We start from the raw sequence: 17,594 nt of genomic DNA, 5'->3' as shown, positions 1-17,594 counted from the left end.
GTTGCTTTCATTAGCAGGAGGTTACTCCCCAGGGAGCAGCGTTGGAGTGCCATTGAGAGGGAGGCCTTTGCTGTGGTTTGGTCCCTGAAGAAGCTGAGACCATACCTCTTTGGGACTCACTTCCTAGTTCAAACTGACCACAGACCTCTCAAATGGCTGATGCAAATGAAAGGTGAAAATCCTAAACTGTTGAGGTGGTCCATCTCCCTACAGGGAATGGACTTTATAGTGGAACACAGACCTGGGACTGCCCATGCCAATGCAGATGGCCTTTCCAGGTTCTTCCACTTAGAAAATGAAGACTCTCTTGGGAAAGGTTAGTCTCATCCTCTTTCGTTTGGGGGGGGGTTGTGTAAGGAAATGCCTCCTTGGCATGGTTGCCCCCTGACTTTTTGCCTTTGCTGATGCTATGTTTACAATTGAAAGTGTGCTGAGGCCTGCTAACCAGGCCCCAGCACCAGTGTTCTTTCCCTAACCTGTACTTTTGTATCCACAATTGACAGACCCTGGCATCCAGATAAGTCCCTTGTAACTGGTACTTCTAGTACCAAGGGTCCTGATGCCAAGGAAGGTCTCTAAGGGCTGCAGCATGTCTTATGCCACCCTGGAGACCTCTCACTCAGCACAGACACACTGCTTGCCAGCTTGTGTGTGCTAGTGAGGACAAAACGAGTAAGTCGACATGGCACTCCCCTCAGGGTGCCATGCCAGCCTCTCACTGCCTATGCAGTATAGGTAAGACACCCCTCTAGCAGGCCTTACAGCCCTAAGGCAGGGTGCACTATACCATAGGTGAGGGTACCAGTGCATGAGCATGGTACCCCTACAGTGTCTAAACAAAACCTTAGACATTGTAAGTGCAGGGTAGCCATAAGAGTATATGGTCTGGGAGTTTGTCAAACACGAACTCCACAGCACCATAATGGCTACACTGAAAACTGGGAAGTTTGGTATCAAACTTCTCAGCACAATAAATGCACACTGATGCCAGTGTACATTTTATTGTAAAATACACCACAGAGGGCACCTTAGAGGTGCCCCCTGAAACTTAACCGACTGTCTGTGTAGGCTGACTAGTTCCAGCAGCCTGCCACACTAGAGACATGTTGCTGGCCCCATGGGGAGAGTGCCTTTGTCACTCTGAGGCCAGTAACAAAGCCTGCACTGGGTGGAGATGCTAACACCTCCCCCAGGCAGGAGCTGTGACACCTGGCGGTGAGCCTCAAAGGCTCACCCCTTTGTCACAGCCCAGCAGGGCACTCCAGCTTAGTGGAGTTGCCCGCCCCCTCCGGCCACGGCCCCCACTTTTGGCGGCAAGGCTGGAGGGAACAAAGAAAGCAACAAGGAGGAGTCACTGGCCAGTCAGGACAGCCCCTAAGGTGTCCTGAGCTGAAGTGACTCTAACTTCTAGAAATCCTCCATCTTGCAGATGGAGGATTCCCCCAATAGGGTTAGGATTGTGACCCCCTCCCCTTGGGAGGAGGCACAAAGAGGGTGTACCCACCCTCAGGGCTAGTAGCCATTGGCTACTAACCCCCCAGACCTAAACACGCCCTTAAATTTAGTATTTAAGGGCTACCCTGAACCCTAGAAAATTAGATTCCTGCAACTACAAGAAGAAGGACTGCCTAGCTGAAAACCCCTGCAGAGGAAGACCAGAAGACGACTACTGCCTTGGCTCCAGAAACTCACCGGCCTGTCTCCTGCCTTCCAAAGATCCTGCTCCAGCGACGCCTTCCAAAGGGACCAGCGACCTCGACATCCTCTGAGGACTGCCCCTGCTTCGAAAAGACAAGAAACTCCCGAGGACAGCGGACCTGCTCCAAGAAAGGCTGCAACTTTGTTTCCAGCAGCTTTGAAAGAACCCTGCAAGCTCCCCGCAAGAAGCGTGAGACTTGCAACACTGCACCCGGCGACCCCGACTCGGCTGGTGGAGATCCAACACCTCAGGAGGGACCCCAGGACTACTCTGATACTGTGAGTACCAAAACCTGTCCCCCCTGAACCCCCACAGCGCCACCTGCAGAGGGAATCCCGAGGCTTCCCCTGACCGCGACTCTTTGAATCCAAAGTCCCGACGCCTGGGAGAGACCCTGCACCCGCAGCCCCCAGGACCTGAAGGACCGGACTTTCTCTGGAGAAGTGACCCCCAGGAGTCCCTCTCCCTTGCCCAAGTGGAGGTTTCCCCGAGGAACCCCCCCCTTGCCTGCCTGCAGCGCTGAAGAGATCCCGAGATCTCTCATAGACTAACATTGCGAACCCGACGCCTGTTTCTACACTGCACCCGGCCGCCCCCGCGCTGCTGAGGGTGAAATTTCTGTGTGGGCTTGTGTCCCCCCCGGTGCCCTACAAAACCCCTCTGGTCTGCCCTCCGAAGACGCGGGTACTTACCTGCAAGCAGACCGGAACCGGGGCACCCCCTTCTCTCCATTCTAGCCTATGTGTTTTGGGCACCACTTTGAACTCTGCACCTGACCGGCCCTGAGCTGCTGGTGTGGTGACTTTGGGGTTGCTCTGAACCCCCAACGGTGGGCTACCTTGGACCAAGAACTGAACCCTGTAAGTGTCTTACTTACCTGGTAAACCTAACAAAAACTTACCTCCCCTAGGAACTGTGAAAATTGCACTAAGTGTCCACTTTTAAAACAGCTATTTGTCAATAACTTGAAAAGTATACATGCAATTTTTATGATTTAAAGTTCCTAACGTACTTACCTGCAATACCTTTCGAATGAGATATTACATGTAGAATTTGAACCTGTGGTTCTTAAAATAAACTAAGAAAATATATTTTTCTATACAAAACCTATTGGCTGGATTTGTCTCTGAGTGTGTGTACCTCATTTATTGTCTATGTGTATGTGCAACAAATGCTTAACACTACTCCTTGGATAAGCCTACTGCTCGACCACACTACCACGAAATAGAGCATTAGTATTATCTATTTTTACCACTATTTTACCTCTAAGGGGAACCCTTGGACCCTGTGCATGCTATTCCTTACTTTGAAATAGCACATACAGAGCCAACTTCCTACAGGATGCTCTTATGGGGAGCCAGTATGGAGTCTGGTAGGCCATGGAACAAGACATTATCACTACCCAAATGAGCAAATATGAGTGCTTGAACAGCAGTTCTAAAGTCACTTTCTTTAGAAGAGAGTACTGGTACAAGACTGTCTTTGCTTTTTGACAATGTCTTCCCGAAAGGAAAGTTTGGTGCTCAGAGTGATTACAAGTGTTTAAGCGTTACATGAAAGTTGGGGTTCGAAACCATCAAGGTTCCAGTCAATGAGACAGGTGTGTACTGTTATTTGTTTGTTGTTTCTCTGCAAAAACAAGAATACTGTTTAGTTGCATTGAGCTTCAGGTCGACACTGGACATCCAGGTCTGGATGATGTACAGGCAGAGTTTAAGGCCTTGGATGTCTGAAGCAGAACAGACTTTCAAGCAGAGTTGTGTATCATCAGAATACTGGTGAATCCTGATGCTGCTATCTTTCAGTAGAGCACCAGTGGCTCCATGTAAAGCTTTAAAATGACAGGGGGCAGGATGGACCTCTGGGGGACTCCTCAGGTGATTGGAATATTTTGTGGTCTGGAGGTGCCCATGTGAACATGCCTACAAGCCCCACTCACCACTGAAGTAGTAACGCCCAATTTAGTCTTTCGCTTCTGAAACATGTACAGAATTACGTTGAATGTGCTTAAATAAAGTCCTTTTTAATTTTTCAAAGACTTTGCACTAGCTGGACATTGAGTTATTGACTAGCATTAGTTGGTTTACTGAGTTCTGAGTTTCTACGTCCACACCATCTCACAAGTAGGTCTTCCACTGCTCTTAGGGATAAGAACCAAAGGGGTGTACTTGCTTCTCAGTTTTGGATTCAACAGTAAGGTTAAGCACAAGACATTCAGTGATATAAGGGTCAGGTTGACACAATTTGAGCCCTGTCATCACTCTACTCCAAAAACAAAGTTTCCACAAAATACAAGACCACAAGTTAAGTTTGACTGAATCAAGGTTTAAAGGTTTCTCAAACCTCATACCTACAATCAGGGCACTGCACTGTACAGGTCCGATCACAGTGTAGCATTTCTTGGACTCCTGGGTCAATCGGGATTACTAGGCAGCATCCTGTCTGGGTGTTGTTTCAGCAACAAAGAAACTTCAAACAGAAAGCCAATTTGGTTCTGTGGGGGCACTTGACTCTCACTGGGTACAGAGGGTGAGCAGGAAAGACTTACTGTCAAGGTGGCAGGTGTTAGCTGCTCAAATAAAGTAGGACAATGGAAATAATATTCATTGTCATCAATGTCCAGGCAGGGCAATTAATTTAAAGAAAAACGTAAACTATTTACAGGAAAGTAAAATTAGTAGTGAAGAAGAAATTCCCAAAAACAAAAAAGTACTAGGTGCTTTCTGGGACCGAGAAACCACTCCAAAGTATTCACAGTTTGTTAGCTCTGGTAGAAAGGCTTTTTTATAGCATCTGCCCTAGTACAAATGTTACTCTACCTGGTAGCACTCTGTCTAACTTACAGAGATTAAAATCGTGATGGCCATGTGTAAAGAAATGGCTCCCTGTTGCAGTTACCCCCCACTTTTTGCCTGATACTGATGCTGACTTGACTGAGAAGTGTGCTGGGACCCTGCTAACCAGGCCCCAGCACCAGTGTTCTTTCACCTAAAATGTACCATTGTTTCCACAATTGGCACAACCCTGGCACCTAGGTAAGTCCCTTGTAACTGGTACCCCTGGTACCAAGGGCCCTGATGCCAGGGAAGGTCTCTAAGGGCTGCAGCATGTCTTATGCCACCCTAGGGACCCCTCACTCAGCACAGACACACTGCTTGCCAGCTTGTGTGTGCTGGTGGGGGGAAAATGACTAAGTCGACCTGGCACTCCCCTCAGGGTGCTATGCCAACCTCCCACTGCCTGTGGCATAGGTAAGTCACCCCTCTAGTAGGCCTTACAGCCCTAAGGCAGGGTGCACTATACCACAGGTGAGGGCCTATGTGCATGAGCACTATGCCCCTACAGTGTCTAAGCAAAACCTTAGACATTGTAAGTGCAGGGTAGCCATAAGAGTATATGGGCTGGGAGTCTGTCAAAAACGAACTCCACAGCTCCATAATGGCTACACTGAATACTGGGAAGTTTAGTATCAAACTTCTCAGAATAATAAACCCACACTGATGCCAGTGTTGGATTTATAAAAAAATGCACACAGAGAGCATCTTAGAGATGCCCCCTGTATTTTACCCAATTGTTCAGTGTAGGCTGACTGGTTCCAGCAGCCTGCCACAACCGAGACATGTTGCTGGCCCCATGGGGAGAGTGCCTTTGTCACTCTGAGGCCAGTAACAAAGCCTGCACTGGGTGGAGATGCTAACACCTCCCCCAGGCAGGAGCTGTAACACCTGGCGGTGAGCCTCAAAGGCTCACCCCTTTGTTCCAGCACCGCAGGACACTCCAGCTAGTGGAGTTGCCCGCCCCCTCCGGCCACGGTCCCCACTTTTGGCGGCCAGGCCGGAGAAAATAATGAGAAAAACAAGGAGGAGTCACTGGCCAGTCAGGACAGCCCCTAAGGTGTCCTGAGCTGAGGTGACTCTGACTTTTAGAAATCCTCCATCTTGTAGAAGGAGGATTCCCCAATAGGATTAGGGATGTGACCCCCTCCCCTTGGGAGGAGGCACAAAGAGGGTGTACCCGCCCTCAGGGCTAGTAGCCATTGGCTACGAACCCCCCAGACCTAAACACGCCCTTAAATTTAGTATTTAAGGGCTTCCCTGAACCTAAGAATTTAGATTCCTGCAACTTACCTGAAGAAGAAGACTGCTGAGCTGAAAAACCCCTGCAGAGGAAGAACAGAAGACACCAACTGCTTTGGCCCCAGTCCTACCGGCCTGTCTCCTGCCTTCCAAAGAAACCTGCTCCAGCGATGCTTTCCAAGGGACCAGCGACCTCTGAATCCTCTGAGGACTGCCCGACTTCGAGAAAGACAAGAAACTCCCGAGGACAGCGGCCCTGCTCCAAAAGAACTGCAACTTTGTTTCAAGTAGCAGATTTAAAGACCCCTGCAACTCCCCGCAAGAAGCGTGAGACTTGCAACACTGCACCCGGCGACCCCGACTCGACTGGTGGAGAAACAACGCTTCAGGGAGGACCCTCCGGCGACTCTACGACTGTGAGTAACCAAAGTTGTCCCCCCCCGAGCCCCCACAGCGACGCCTGCAGAGGGAATCCCCAGGCTCCCCCTGACCGCGACTGTCTGAACTCCATTTCCCGACGGCTGGAAAAGACCCTGCACCCGCAGCCCCCAGCACCTGAAGGATCGGAACTTCTGTGCAGGAGTGACCCCCAGGAGGCCCTCTCCCTTGCCCAGGTGGTGGCTACCCCGAGGTGCCTGCAACGCTGAAGAGATCCCTTGGTCTCTCATTGATTTACATTGAAAACCTGACGCGTGTTTGCACACTGCACCCGGCCGCCCCCGCGCTGCTGAGGGTGTACTTTTTGTGCTGACTTGTGTCCCCCCCGGTGCCCTACAAAACCCCCCTGGTCTGCCCTCCGAAGACGCAGGTACTTACCTGCTGGCAGACTGGAACCGGGGCACCCCCTTCTCTCCATTGATGCCTATGTGTTTTGGGCACCTCTTTGACCTTTGCACCTGAGCGGCCCTGAGCTGCTGGTGTGATAACTTTGGGGTTGCTCTGAACCCCCAACGGTGGGCTACCTTGGACCCAAACCTGAGACTTGTAAGTGATTTACTTACCTGACAAAACTAACAAAAACTTACCTCCCCCAGGAACTGTGAAAATTGCACTGTGTCCACTTTTAAAACAGCTTATTGTGTTTTATGTAAAAAGTATACATGCTAATGAAATGATTCAAAGTTCCTAAAGTACTTACCTGCAATACCTTTCAAATGAGATATTACATGTAGAATTTGAACCTGTGGTTCTTAAAATAAACTAAGAAAATATATTTTTCTAGAACAAAACCTATTGGTTGGATTTGTCTCTGAGTGTGTGTTCCTCATTTATTGCCTGTGTGTATGTACAACAAATGCTTAACACTACTCCTTTGATAAGCCTACTGCTCGACCACACTACCACAAAATAGAGCATTAGTATTATCTCTTTTTGCCACTATCTTACCTCTAAGGGGAACCCTTGGACTCTGTGCATGCTATTCCTTACTTTGAAATAGCACATACAGAGCCAACTTCCTACATTGGTGGATCAGCGGTGGGGTACAAGACTTTGCATTTGCTGGACTATTCAGCCAATACCTGATCACACGACAAATTCCAAAAATTGTCATTAGAACTTGATTTTTTGCAATTTGAAATTGTTCTAAATTCTTAAAAGTCCTGCTAGGGCCTTGTGTTAGTCCCTGTTAGCATTTCCTTTTAGAGTTTAAAAGTTTGGTAAAAGTTTGAATTAGAACCTAGAACTAGTTTTAGATTCTTAAAAAGTATTCCAACTTTTAGAAGCATAATGTCTAGTGCAGAGATGAATGTGGTGGAACTCGACACCACACCTTACCTCCATCTTATGATGAGGGAGCTAAGGTCACTCTGTACACTAAAGACAATAGTAATGGGCCCCAGACCTTCCAAACTACAGCTCCAGGAGCTTTTGGCAGAGTTTGAAAAGGCCAACCCCTCTGAGGATGGCAACTCAGAGGATGATGATAGTGACTTGGAGGGTGATTCCCCCCTACCAGTCCTATCTAGGGAATACAGGGCCTCTCAAGCCCTGACTCCAAGCATAATAGTCAGAGATGCTGGCTCCCTCACAGGAGGGACCAACCTCTCTGAAATCACTGAGGATAACTCCAGTGAAGAGGACATCCAGTTAGCCAGGATGGCCAAAAGATTGGCTTTGGAAAGACAGATCCTAGCCATAGAAAGGGAAAGACAAGAGATGGGCCTAGGACCCATCAATGGTGGCAGCAACATAAATAGGGTCAGAGATTCTCCTGACATGTTGAAAATCCCTAAAGGGATTGTAACTAAATATGAAGATGGTGATGACATCACCAAATGGTTCACAGCTTTTGAGAGGGCTTGTGTAACCAGAAAAGTAAGCAAATCTCACTGGGGTGCTCTCCTTTGGGAAATGTTCACTGGAAAGTGTAGGGATAGACTCCTCACACTCTCTGGAAAAGATGCAGAATCTTATGACCTCATGAAGGGTACCCTGATTGAGGGCTTTGGATTCTCCACTGAGGAGTATAGAATTAGATTCAGGGGGGCTCAAAAATCCTCGAGCCAGACCTGGGTTGATTTTGTAGACTACTCAGTGAAAACACTGGATGGTTGGGTAACTGGAAATGAAGTGCATGACCATGTTGGGCTTTATAATTTGTTTATGAAAGAACACATTTTAGGTAACTGCTTCAATGAAAAGTTGCATCAGTATCTGGTAGACCTAGGTCCAATTTCTCCCCAAGAATTGGGAAAGAAGGCAGACCACTGGGTCAAGACTAGGGTAACCAAAACTTCCACTGGGGGTGACCAAAAGAAAGGGGTTACAAAACCTCCTCAGGAGAAAGTGGGTGACACTACAAACAAAGAAAAAGAGTCCTCTGTAGGCCCCCAAAAACAAGACCAGGTGGGTGGGCCCCGAGACACAACCCAAAACAAAGGTGGGTACCAGGGTAAGAACTGGGATGCCACTAAGGCATGGTGCCATAACTGTAGACAGACAGGGCACCACACCAAGGACACTTCTTGTCCCAAAAACAAACCCCCTAGCAAAATCCCAGGGGTGACCAGTGTAGCCATTGGGGATGACTCCTCAGATGAGGAGGTCTTCATAGCCTTCAACTGGAAAAAGGGCCCAACAGGTGAGTTGGAGATTCCAGAGGGAAGTAGACACTTCCACCACCTACTGGTGAATGGAATCCCAGCCACTGCCCTGAGAGACACTTGTGCCAGTCACACTATTGTGCATGACAGGCTGGTGTTCTCAAACCAGTACATCCCAGGTGAGATGGCCAGAGTAAGAGTTAGCCCAGACAGGGTCACTGATAGGCCGTTGGCTTTTGTGCCCATAGAAGTGGGTGGGACTTTTAGCTGGAGAAGGGTGGCAGTCAGTACAGACCTCCCCCTTGATTGTCTCCTTGGAAATGACTACCCAGAGGTTAGTCAGAGCCCAAGAGAGGAACTGGTCCAGTGCCAGTCCTCTCCCAAGGATTCTGGAGTTCCTGCCTCTGCAGTAAATGCAAGTAGGCCCCAGAAGAAAAAGAAAAGGAAACAGAGTAGGAAAGGTGGACAACCTTTAGCCAAGGTTCCAGCACGCCAAGGAGATTCTGCTCCAGTAGGGGAGAACTCCAAAAGTGGCTCTGATAAAGTCCAACCTGACCCACAAGAAGTCCTGGCTAGTCGGGCAACTGTTAAGTCTGAGTGGGTGGCCCCTCAGCTCACAGAAGAAAGAGTGGAAGAAGGGTGTTTACTACAAGATGTGGTAACCCCCCACTCTAATACAGCAGACAGGCACCCTGAACCCAAAGAAGCCTGTAACTTAGCCCCTTCCCTTGTAGGTGAAGAGCTAAAGGTGTGGTTCTGGGCACTGACAGCTGTCAGTGGCCTCTGCTGGGTGTTAGCCTTTATGGCTGCACTATCCTTGGCATGGTGGTCTGACCCCATGCCAAATAACAAGTTAGGCCCCCTGACCCTGTTGGTCATGGTGGGGTTACTCCAGCTCTGGGTAACCTCTTTGGGTAAGCTAGGGGTGACCCTGGCTAAGATAAGATTAGCAGAGGTGGATACCTCTAACCCCAAAATAGAGAGAATGGGTGGAGACATAAAAAGTACAGACAAGAGGCAATTCAGACTAGGTCCTATCACTGTGGAAGTGGGTCAGTTCCCCAGAGGGAATGACCTGAACAGGAGGATGTAAGGCAGAGTAGGCCCTGCAACAAACCAGCCTATTTCCTCTACTCTTCCTCGCCTGACAGACTAGGAAGACTCTCCCAGCTTTGGCTGAGTCTCCTGGCCTGTGGGCTGGGGGGGGGCTTGTGTAAAGAAATGGCTCCCTGTTGCAGTTACCCCCCACTTTTTGCCTGATACTGATGCTGACTTGACTGAGAAGTGTGCTGGGACCCTGCTAACCAGGCCCCAGCACCAGTGTTCTTTCACCTAAAATGTACCATTGTTTCCACAATTGGCACAACCCTGGCACCTAGGTAAGTCCCTTGTAACTGGTACCCCTGGTACCAAGGGCCCTGATGCCAGGGAAGGTCTCTAAGGGCTGCAGCATGTCTTATGCCACCCTAGGGACCCCTCACTCAGCACAGACACACTGCTTGCCAGCTTGTGTGTGCTGGTGGGGGGAAAATGACTAAGTCGAGCTGGCACTCCCCTCAGGGTGCCATGCCAACCTCCCACTGCCTGTGGCATAGGTAAGTCACCCCTCTAGTAGGCCTTACAGCCCTAAGGCAGGGTGCACTATACCACAGGTGAGGGCCTATGTGCATGAGCACTATGCCCCTACAGTGTCTAAGCAAAACCTTAGACATTGTAAGTGCAGGGTAGCCATAAGAGTATATGGGCTGGGAGTCTGTCAAAAACGAACTCCACAGCTCCATAATGGCTACACTGAATACTGGGAAGTTTAGTATCAAACTTCTCAGAATAATAAACCCACACTGATGCCAGTGTTGGATTTATTAAAAAATGCACACAGAGAGCATCTTAGAGATGCCCCCTGTATTTTACCCAATTGTTCAGTGTAGGCTGACTGGTTCCAGCAGCCTGCCACAACCGAGACATGTTGCTGGCCCCATGGGGAGAGTGCCTTTGTCACTCTGAGGCCAGTAACAAAGCCTGCACTGGGTGGAGATGCTAACACCTCCACCAGGCAGGAGCTGTAACACCTGGCGGTGAGCCACAAAGGCTCACCCCTTTGTTCCAGCACCGCAGGACACTCCAGCTAGTGGAGTTGCCCGCCCCCTCCGGCCACGGCCCCCACTTTTGGCGGCAAGGCCAGAGAAAATAATGAGAAAAACAAGGAGGAGTCACTGGCCAGTCAGGACAGCCCCTAAGGTGTCCTGAGCTGAGGTGACTCGGACTTTTAGAAATCCTACATCTTGTAGAAGGAGGATTCCCCAATAGGATTAGGGATGTGACCCCCCTCCCCTTGGGAGGAGGCACAAAGAGGGTGTACCCACCCTCAGGGCTAGTAGCCACTGGCTACTAACCCCCCAGACCTAAACACGCCCTTAAATTTAGTATTTAAGGGCTTCCCTGAACCTAAGAATTTAGATTCCTGCAACTTACCTGAAGAAGAAGACTGCTGAGCTGAAAAACCCCTGCAGAGGAAGAACAGAAGACACCAACTGCTTTGGCCCCAGTCCTACCGGCCTGTCTCCTGCCTTCCAAAGAAACCTGCTCCAGCGATGCTTTCCAAGGGACAAGCGACCTCTGAATCCTCTGAGGACTGCCCGACTTCGAGAAAGACAAGAAACTCCCGAGGACAGCGGCCCTGCTCCAAAAGAACTGCAACTTTGTTTCAAGTAGCAGATTTAAAGACCCCTGCAACTCCCCGCAAGAAGCGTGAGACTTGCAACACTGCACCCGGCGACCCCGACTCGACTGGTGGAGAAACAACGCTTCAGGGAGGACCCTCCGGCGACTCTACGACTGTGAGTAACCAAAGTTGTCCCCCCTGAGCCCCCACAGCGACGCCTGCAGAGGGAATCCCCAGGCTCCCCCTGACCGCGACTGTCCGAACTCCATTTCCCGACGGCTGGAAAAGACCCTGCACCCGCAGCCCCCAGCACCTGAAGGATCGGAACTTCTGTGCAGGAGTGACCCCCAGGAGGCCCTCTCCCTTGCCCAGGTGGTGGCTACCCCGAGGAGCCCCCCCCTTTCCTGCCTGCAACGCTGAAGAGATCCCTTGGTCTCTCATTGATTTACATTGAAAACCCGACGCGTGTTTGCACACTGCACCCGGCCGCCCCCGCGCTGCTGAGGGTGTACTTTTTGTGCTGACTTGTGTCCCCCCGGTGCCCTACAAAACCCCCCTGGTCTGCCCTCCGAAGACGCGGGTACTTACCTGCTGGCAGACTGGAACCGGGGCACCCCCTTCTCTCCATTGAAGCCTATGTGTTTTGGGCACCTCTTTGACCTTTGCACCTGACCGGCCCTGAGCTGCTGGTGTGATAACTTTGGGGTTGCTCTGAACCCCCAACGGTGGGCTACCTTGGACCCAAACCTGAGACTTGTAAGTGATTTACTTACCTGACAGAACTAACAAAAACTTACCTCCCCCAGGAACTGTGAAAATTGCACTGTGTCCACTTTTAAAACAGCTTATTGTGTTTTATGTAAAAAGTATACATGCTAATGAAATGATTCAAAGTTCCTAAAGTACTTACCTGCAATACCTTTCAAATGAGATATTACATGTAGAATTTGAACCTGTGGTTCTCAAAATAAACTAAGAAAATATATTTTTCTATAACAAAACCTATTGGTTGGATTTGTCTCCGAGTGTGTGTTCCTCATTTATTGCCTGTGTGTATGTACAACAAATGCTTAACACTACTCCTTTGATAAGCCTACTGCTCGACCACACTACCACAAAATAGAGCATTAGTATTATCTCTTTTTGCCACTATCTTACCTCTAAGGGGAACCCTTGGACTCTGTGCATGCTATTCCTTACTTTGAAATAGCACATACAGAGCCAACTTCCTACACCATGTATCCAGTGCAGACTTTCAGCTACAAGAGGCACAGTTGTTTTTTATATAGTCAGGACACTCTCTACCAAAGATTCAACATTTTTCCAATGGAAATCCATGTTACAATTAGTGAGTACTGAATAGAAGGTAACCTGGTGAGTCCTAAATTTAGAAAGTCCTATCTCGAAAACAATTTTCAGTTCTGGGGGCACCCACTGAACCCCAAATGCCTTAGAAGGTCCCACTTGACACTGGCCTTTATGATTAGGGCTCGGCCAACACCATAAACAATGATATGTTTTTGGACCCAAGATAGGTGGTTTAAGTGGTTTTTGAGTCTGGGTCACCCCCAGAGCCAAAAGATTAAAATCCCATGCTACAAGTGTAAATCCAGATGGTCTCCTCGTCCAGAGGCCACGAAATAGTACTGGGTTATCTGAATAGTACTGGGTTGATTGAAGAAGGGCAGGCTCACCAACGTGGAGCTATACAACTTGTTCCTCCAAGAACCAGCTAATGTTGGTCTTTGTTTCAGGTCCTTGGTTTTGTCAAAGCAGTTGAGCATTAGGGATCTTGTCGCTCTGTACATCGAGACAACCCCCACCCAAATATGTGCAGACCCCCCTGGGATCATAGCAGTTCTTGTGGCAGATACAGTACAGTTTCACCTGCAATTAGTAAGTTCTGCTTAGCAACATCATGTAAACCCAATGAAAACCTTTACCAGAAATAACATTATGTGTGCAGTCCTTCATACACTTGGCATTAGACTGTAATGCTCAGAACAGCCCCTACAGGTTACCACAATAAAAACAGCATTTTGAAGAAACATGGTCATGTAACCATATAGTCAGCCCCTATAGAGCATAAGCACAGAATGGAAATGAAATGAAAACAGAATGGCAAAATGGAATGCAGCGTAACCATATATTTAGCTCCTAGAGGGCTAAGTGCACTACACATTTTCAGGCTGTTAGAATAACATTACAAACGAGGTCCTTAAAACACAAACTATTCCCAGCTGTAAAACAAAAGTTCCAGCCATGAGAGAGCTTTACAAGACACTGAATGGTGGGAGGGGTTATTATTTTGGGGTCCCCCCAACCTAGCGTGGGGACCCAGAGATGACCTCGACAGAAAGAGCACGTCATTTTTATGGTGGTCCCACTGTCTTAGGATCACCACATGGTGAGTTCAGGCCAAAAATGTTTGTAAAAGGAATGCCCTCAAAACATAATGGGTCGAATTTCCGATTGCAGCGAATCTTGTAGTATCCTGACTGTAATGCTCAGAACAGCCCCTAGCGGACACCACAGTGAATATTGTAGTATCGGCTCTCCCGCTGTGCCAGGAGAGCTGCATTGAGGATTTCTGTGTTTCTTCTGTTTAAAATGCACCAGTTTGTATATTTTTCAACTGCTAAACTTGTATGTAGGTGGCACTCATGTAAATCCCTCCACTGAGCAAGTTAGCGCTATGTGAAACTTTAAAATAAATAACTAACTAAATAAATAAAACACAACCCACCTCCAGTTAGCAGCCTTTGGGCGTAGACACCACAAAGAAACAGTGGCATGCCGAAAAACAAGGAAGAGGAAGAAACAACATATGGCCGTGGAGAGGCAAAAGAAAAAGAAATAGTGTGCCACACTAAGGTATATGGCCAATTGTGCAATAATCCATGTAACAGGGTCAGTCTCCAAGGCTACTGCCTTGTCCAGCCTCAAGGCGGGACAAACGTAAAGCATTTATCTATGAAATCAAGGGAATTTTGAAAGGCAAGCCAAGGAACGAATGAAAGTGAACGGGCGTGAGATGGGCGTGGTTAAAGCCCACAGAATAGATTGCAGCATGTGCTGCTAGGCTCGACCTAAAAAGTGAAGTTATGGCAATGAACATAAAAAAAATACATAAGGACTATTACAAAATCTAAACAATATGTTTGTGCTAAAAGGAGAATAGCAGCATTATGATAACATATCCAATATTAGTGACTCTGGTGAGGTTTCCTCACAAGCAAGTTGTGGTGCTATACCCTCTTCTTTGAGCAATTATTGACTTGCGACGGGGAGGAAAGCCCATCTTTACCAGGTCCAGCTCACTGTCACAGGATCTTTGTCCAACAGCTGAACCACAGCACTAGCAGGAGCCGCATCATCTCTTCTGGTCACTCCATGCTGGGTGATTTAAAATATGTGGAATGCATACAGGACCCTCCAAAGGCATGGAATTGCTTGTACCAGTCAACTTAATTGATAAATCACACAGTGCACTCACCAATGTGTCTTTTTAGGACACTGTTGCTATTGAATGTATTACTGTCTGATGCTCCATGGGGCATTTCAGAGTTATGCTCAGGGTAAGAAAAAAAACCTGCCTCTTCCCACATGCTCCACAGCATAGTGTAAATGTTTAGGACACACACTGGAACACACCACCTCAATTTAGAATTCTCTTCTGCTGACTCCGTGTCTGCCGATCTTGCTCACTCTACTTGCTGAGCTCCTCCTGTCCACCAGCCTGAGGTGATATAACTTGCTGGGGGAATGGATGGTGGGTGGGGGCGGCCACAGACTAGTCCTCTATGGTCACTGGGCCATCTTCTCACAACAGTCCTCTTTCTCTTTCGGAAGAGGCTCCCTACTGCCGCCAGAGCTTTGTTGCATTTTCACTCAGGTCCATAACAACTTATCGTAATAAAGTTGTAGTTGGAGAGAAGTGTCTTCACATAAAGTGGCAGGAGCCATTCAGATAGGAGGTACGTTCTTTATTTCATGTTAGGCCCCAAGGATAGATCAACAGCATGTAGATCAAGTCAGAGCTCACTCCTCTTTCCTATTGTTTCGATCTCCTAGCTTCTACTACACACATAAAAAATTATATTACATCATTTACTCTTAACATTCAAGACACTAGCTCAGTCACACAGAAACTACATAACAACATCAAATGTGGTGCCAGGTAGGGGCTTCACAGCATACCCCTGTGAAACGTCAGTTTTATTATTGATAAGAGGTGTGCCTTTAGAGCCATGAAACTCTCAGGAGTAAACATGATCTCTTTATAAGTAAATAATAAATGAACATGCTACGGTAATCTCCAGCTATACAAGAATGTATTAAAATGCTGAGGAGTAAATGGCTTACAACTTCTTGTGACGAAGAGAAAAAGGTCACAATAAAATACTGTTAAAAACAACAAGAATTAAGATTTCTTGTAACAAAAACTGAGAAATCTTGTTGTAAAGCAGACATGGCCTCATACTTACATCCTCCACGTTGCCCGAAGTCCGGTCCTTCCAGCAAAAGTGAATGAGGGAGTCATCAGTCTGCTGAATGTACACCATTCCCTTCCGTTTGTCCGGGGTGACAGTGGCACCCTTCATGGTCATCTTTCCAGCTCGGAACTCTACAAGATACTTGCTGGAAGATCCACGTGAGCCTGGCACCAGGCTCGGAAACAATGCTCCTGATGACATTGTGGAAAAATAGTCTGCAGAGAGAAAACAAGTAAGTCAGAAACAACACTAACGTTTATTTTAATAAATCTGCACCGTATCAGGGAAAACAAAGGCAATTTGATTTTAGAAATATTACGAAGTCAACAAAAAAATGTTCTCTGAGGTTGGGGTCCAGAGTGCCATTGCCTGGCCTTGGCATTTTCATTTTTCAGTTATTCAGCAATGCATAACAGTTCATTATACTATTGCCACTAGACCTTTATAATGAGCCTAAAATAGCATTACCAGCACTTTCTTTCTGGTTCCCCCCTACATCCACAAATGTATTCCCTTTCTCTAGTTCACCTTTTCCCTTTGCTTCCCCACTTCTTCAGTTACCCAGCAACAACTTGAAACAAGCATTTGCAATGCAATAGGTCTCACATTTGCGGGAGTTAGAGCTACTGGCGTTGTAAATGACAATGTCTTATCTATGGGTTTTGGTTTGGAGTGTAGTGGATGTATTAGTTGTGGAATTGTGTGGAGTGGAATTGTGTGGTGGGAGTCTATTTTTATAGTGATATTATGTGGTATGGTGAACAGTTAGGGGTGAGAGCTGCAGAGAATAGATAGAAAGGAAGACAGAGAGGAATAGGTAGTTTGTTTAGGAAGTGGTGAATGAACAAGAGACAGAAGAGCACAAAGGGCGTGTTTAGCCAGAGCTGTTGGTTTTGCCAATGTATTTGAGCTATGTTGTAGAGCATTGCCAATATATATGTAAAGCTGATATATGAGTGATAAATCATGTGGCACTGGAGAGACTTTATTATTATTATTATTTTTTTACAGATGTTGTTATCTTGGTACCAGAGGCATTGCAGCTATGGCTGTTATGTATTACACATTGAGTCACTCCATATTGACAAATCCTTTATTAAATGATTGCTGGCAAACATGCCTGATGCACTGTTGTGATCAGTGCTGGTAGTAACCTGGCACATGATGACCACTAATATAATCTTGTCTGATACAGTCACTATTACAACACTAATAACATTAGTACCACTCGAAGGATGATTTACTAAAACCCAGCATTTCCAAGAGAATATGGTGGCTTGTAGGGACATTTCTTGTTTTTCGGCCATATCCAGGCAGGTTAGCCCTTCTGGGGCTTATTGGAGTTGTATATGCAAAGACACCTTTGGGGATCCACGTAGGAGGCATTATTCAAACTATCATGCCTTAACCTTATTGTGCTGATGCGTTATGTGGACCAGATCCTGAAAGCCACAAACTGGGACATTCTTCAAAAATAGAAGAAGGACTCAATTCAACATCATCCAAGGGGCACAGAATGACAGTGCTCATAAGTACAGAAACACAAACAAGGCACTAAGAGAATAAATAAAAAGTATGTTTTTAACCCTAGGATCATACATGTTATTTAAATAGATT

General features: G+C 47.4%; 1 protein-coding gene across 1 annotated transcript in view; it reads right to left on the bottom strand.

Annotated features, from left to right (window-relative positions):
• Positions 1–17,594, bottom strand: part of ADRM1 (ADRM1 26S proteasome ubiquitin receptor) — a 73,915-nt gene that overhangs the window by 43,769 nt on the left and 12,552 nt on the right. Inside the window, exon 2 of the mRNA XM_069243151.1 lies at positions 15,969–16,192. Coding sequence (XP_069099252.1) covers positions 15,969–16,178 — 210 coding nt within the window. The 5' untranslated portion in view covers positions 16,179–16,192. The remainder of the gene's footprint in view (positions 1–15,968; positions 16,193–17,594) is intronic.

Source organism: Pleurodeles waltl, chromosome 7 (assembly GCF_031143425.1).
Source record: "Pleurodeles waltl isolate 20211129_DDA chromosome 7, aPleWal1.hap1.20221129, whole genome shotgun sequence".
Classification (NCBI taxonomy): domain Eukaryota; kingdom Metazoa; phylum Chordata; class Amphibia; order Caudata; family Salamandridae; genus Pleurodeles; species Pleurodeles waltl.
The sequence above is the reverse complement of the archived record's forward strand: the minus strand, read 5'-3'. Positions and strand labels throughout refer to the sequence as shown.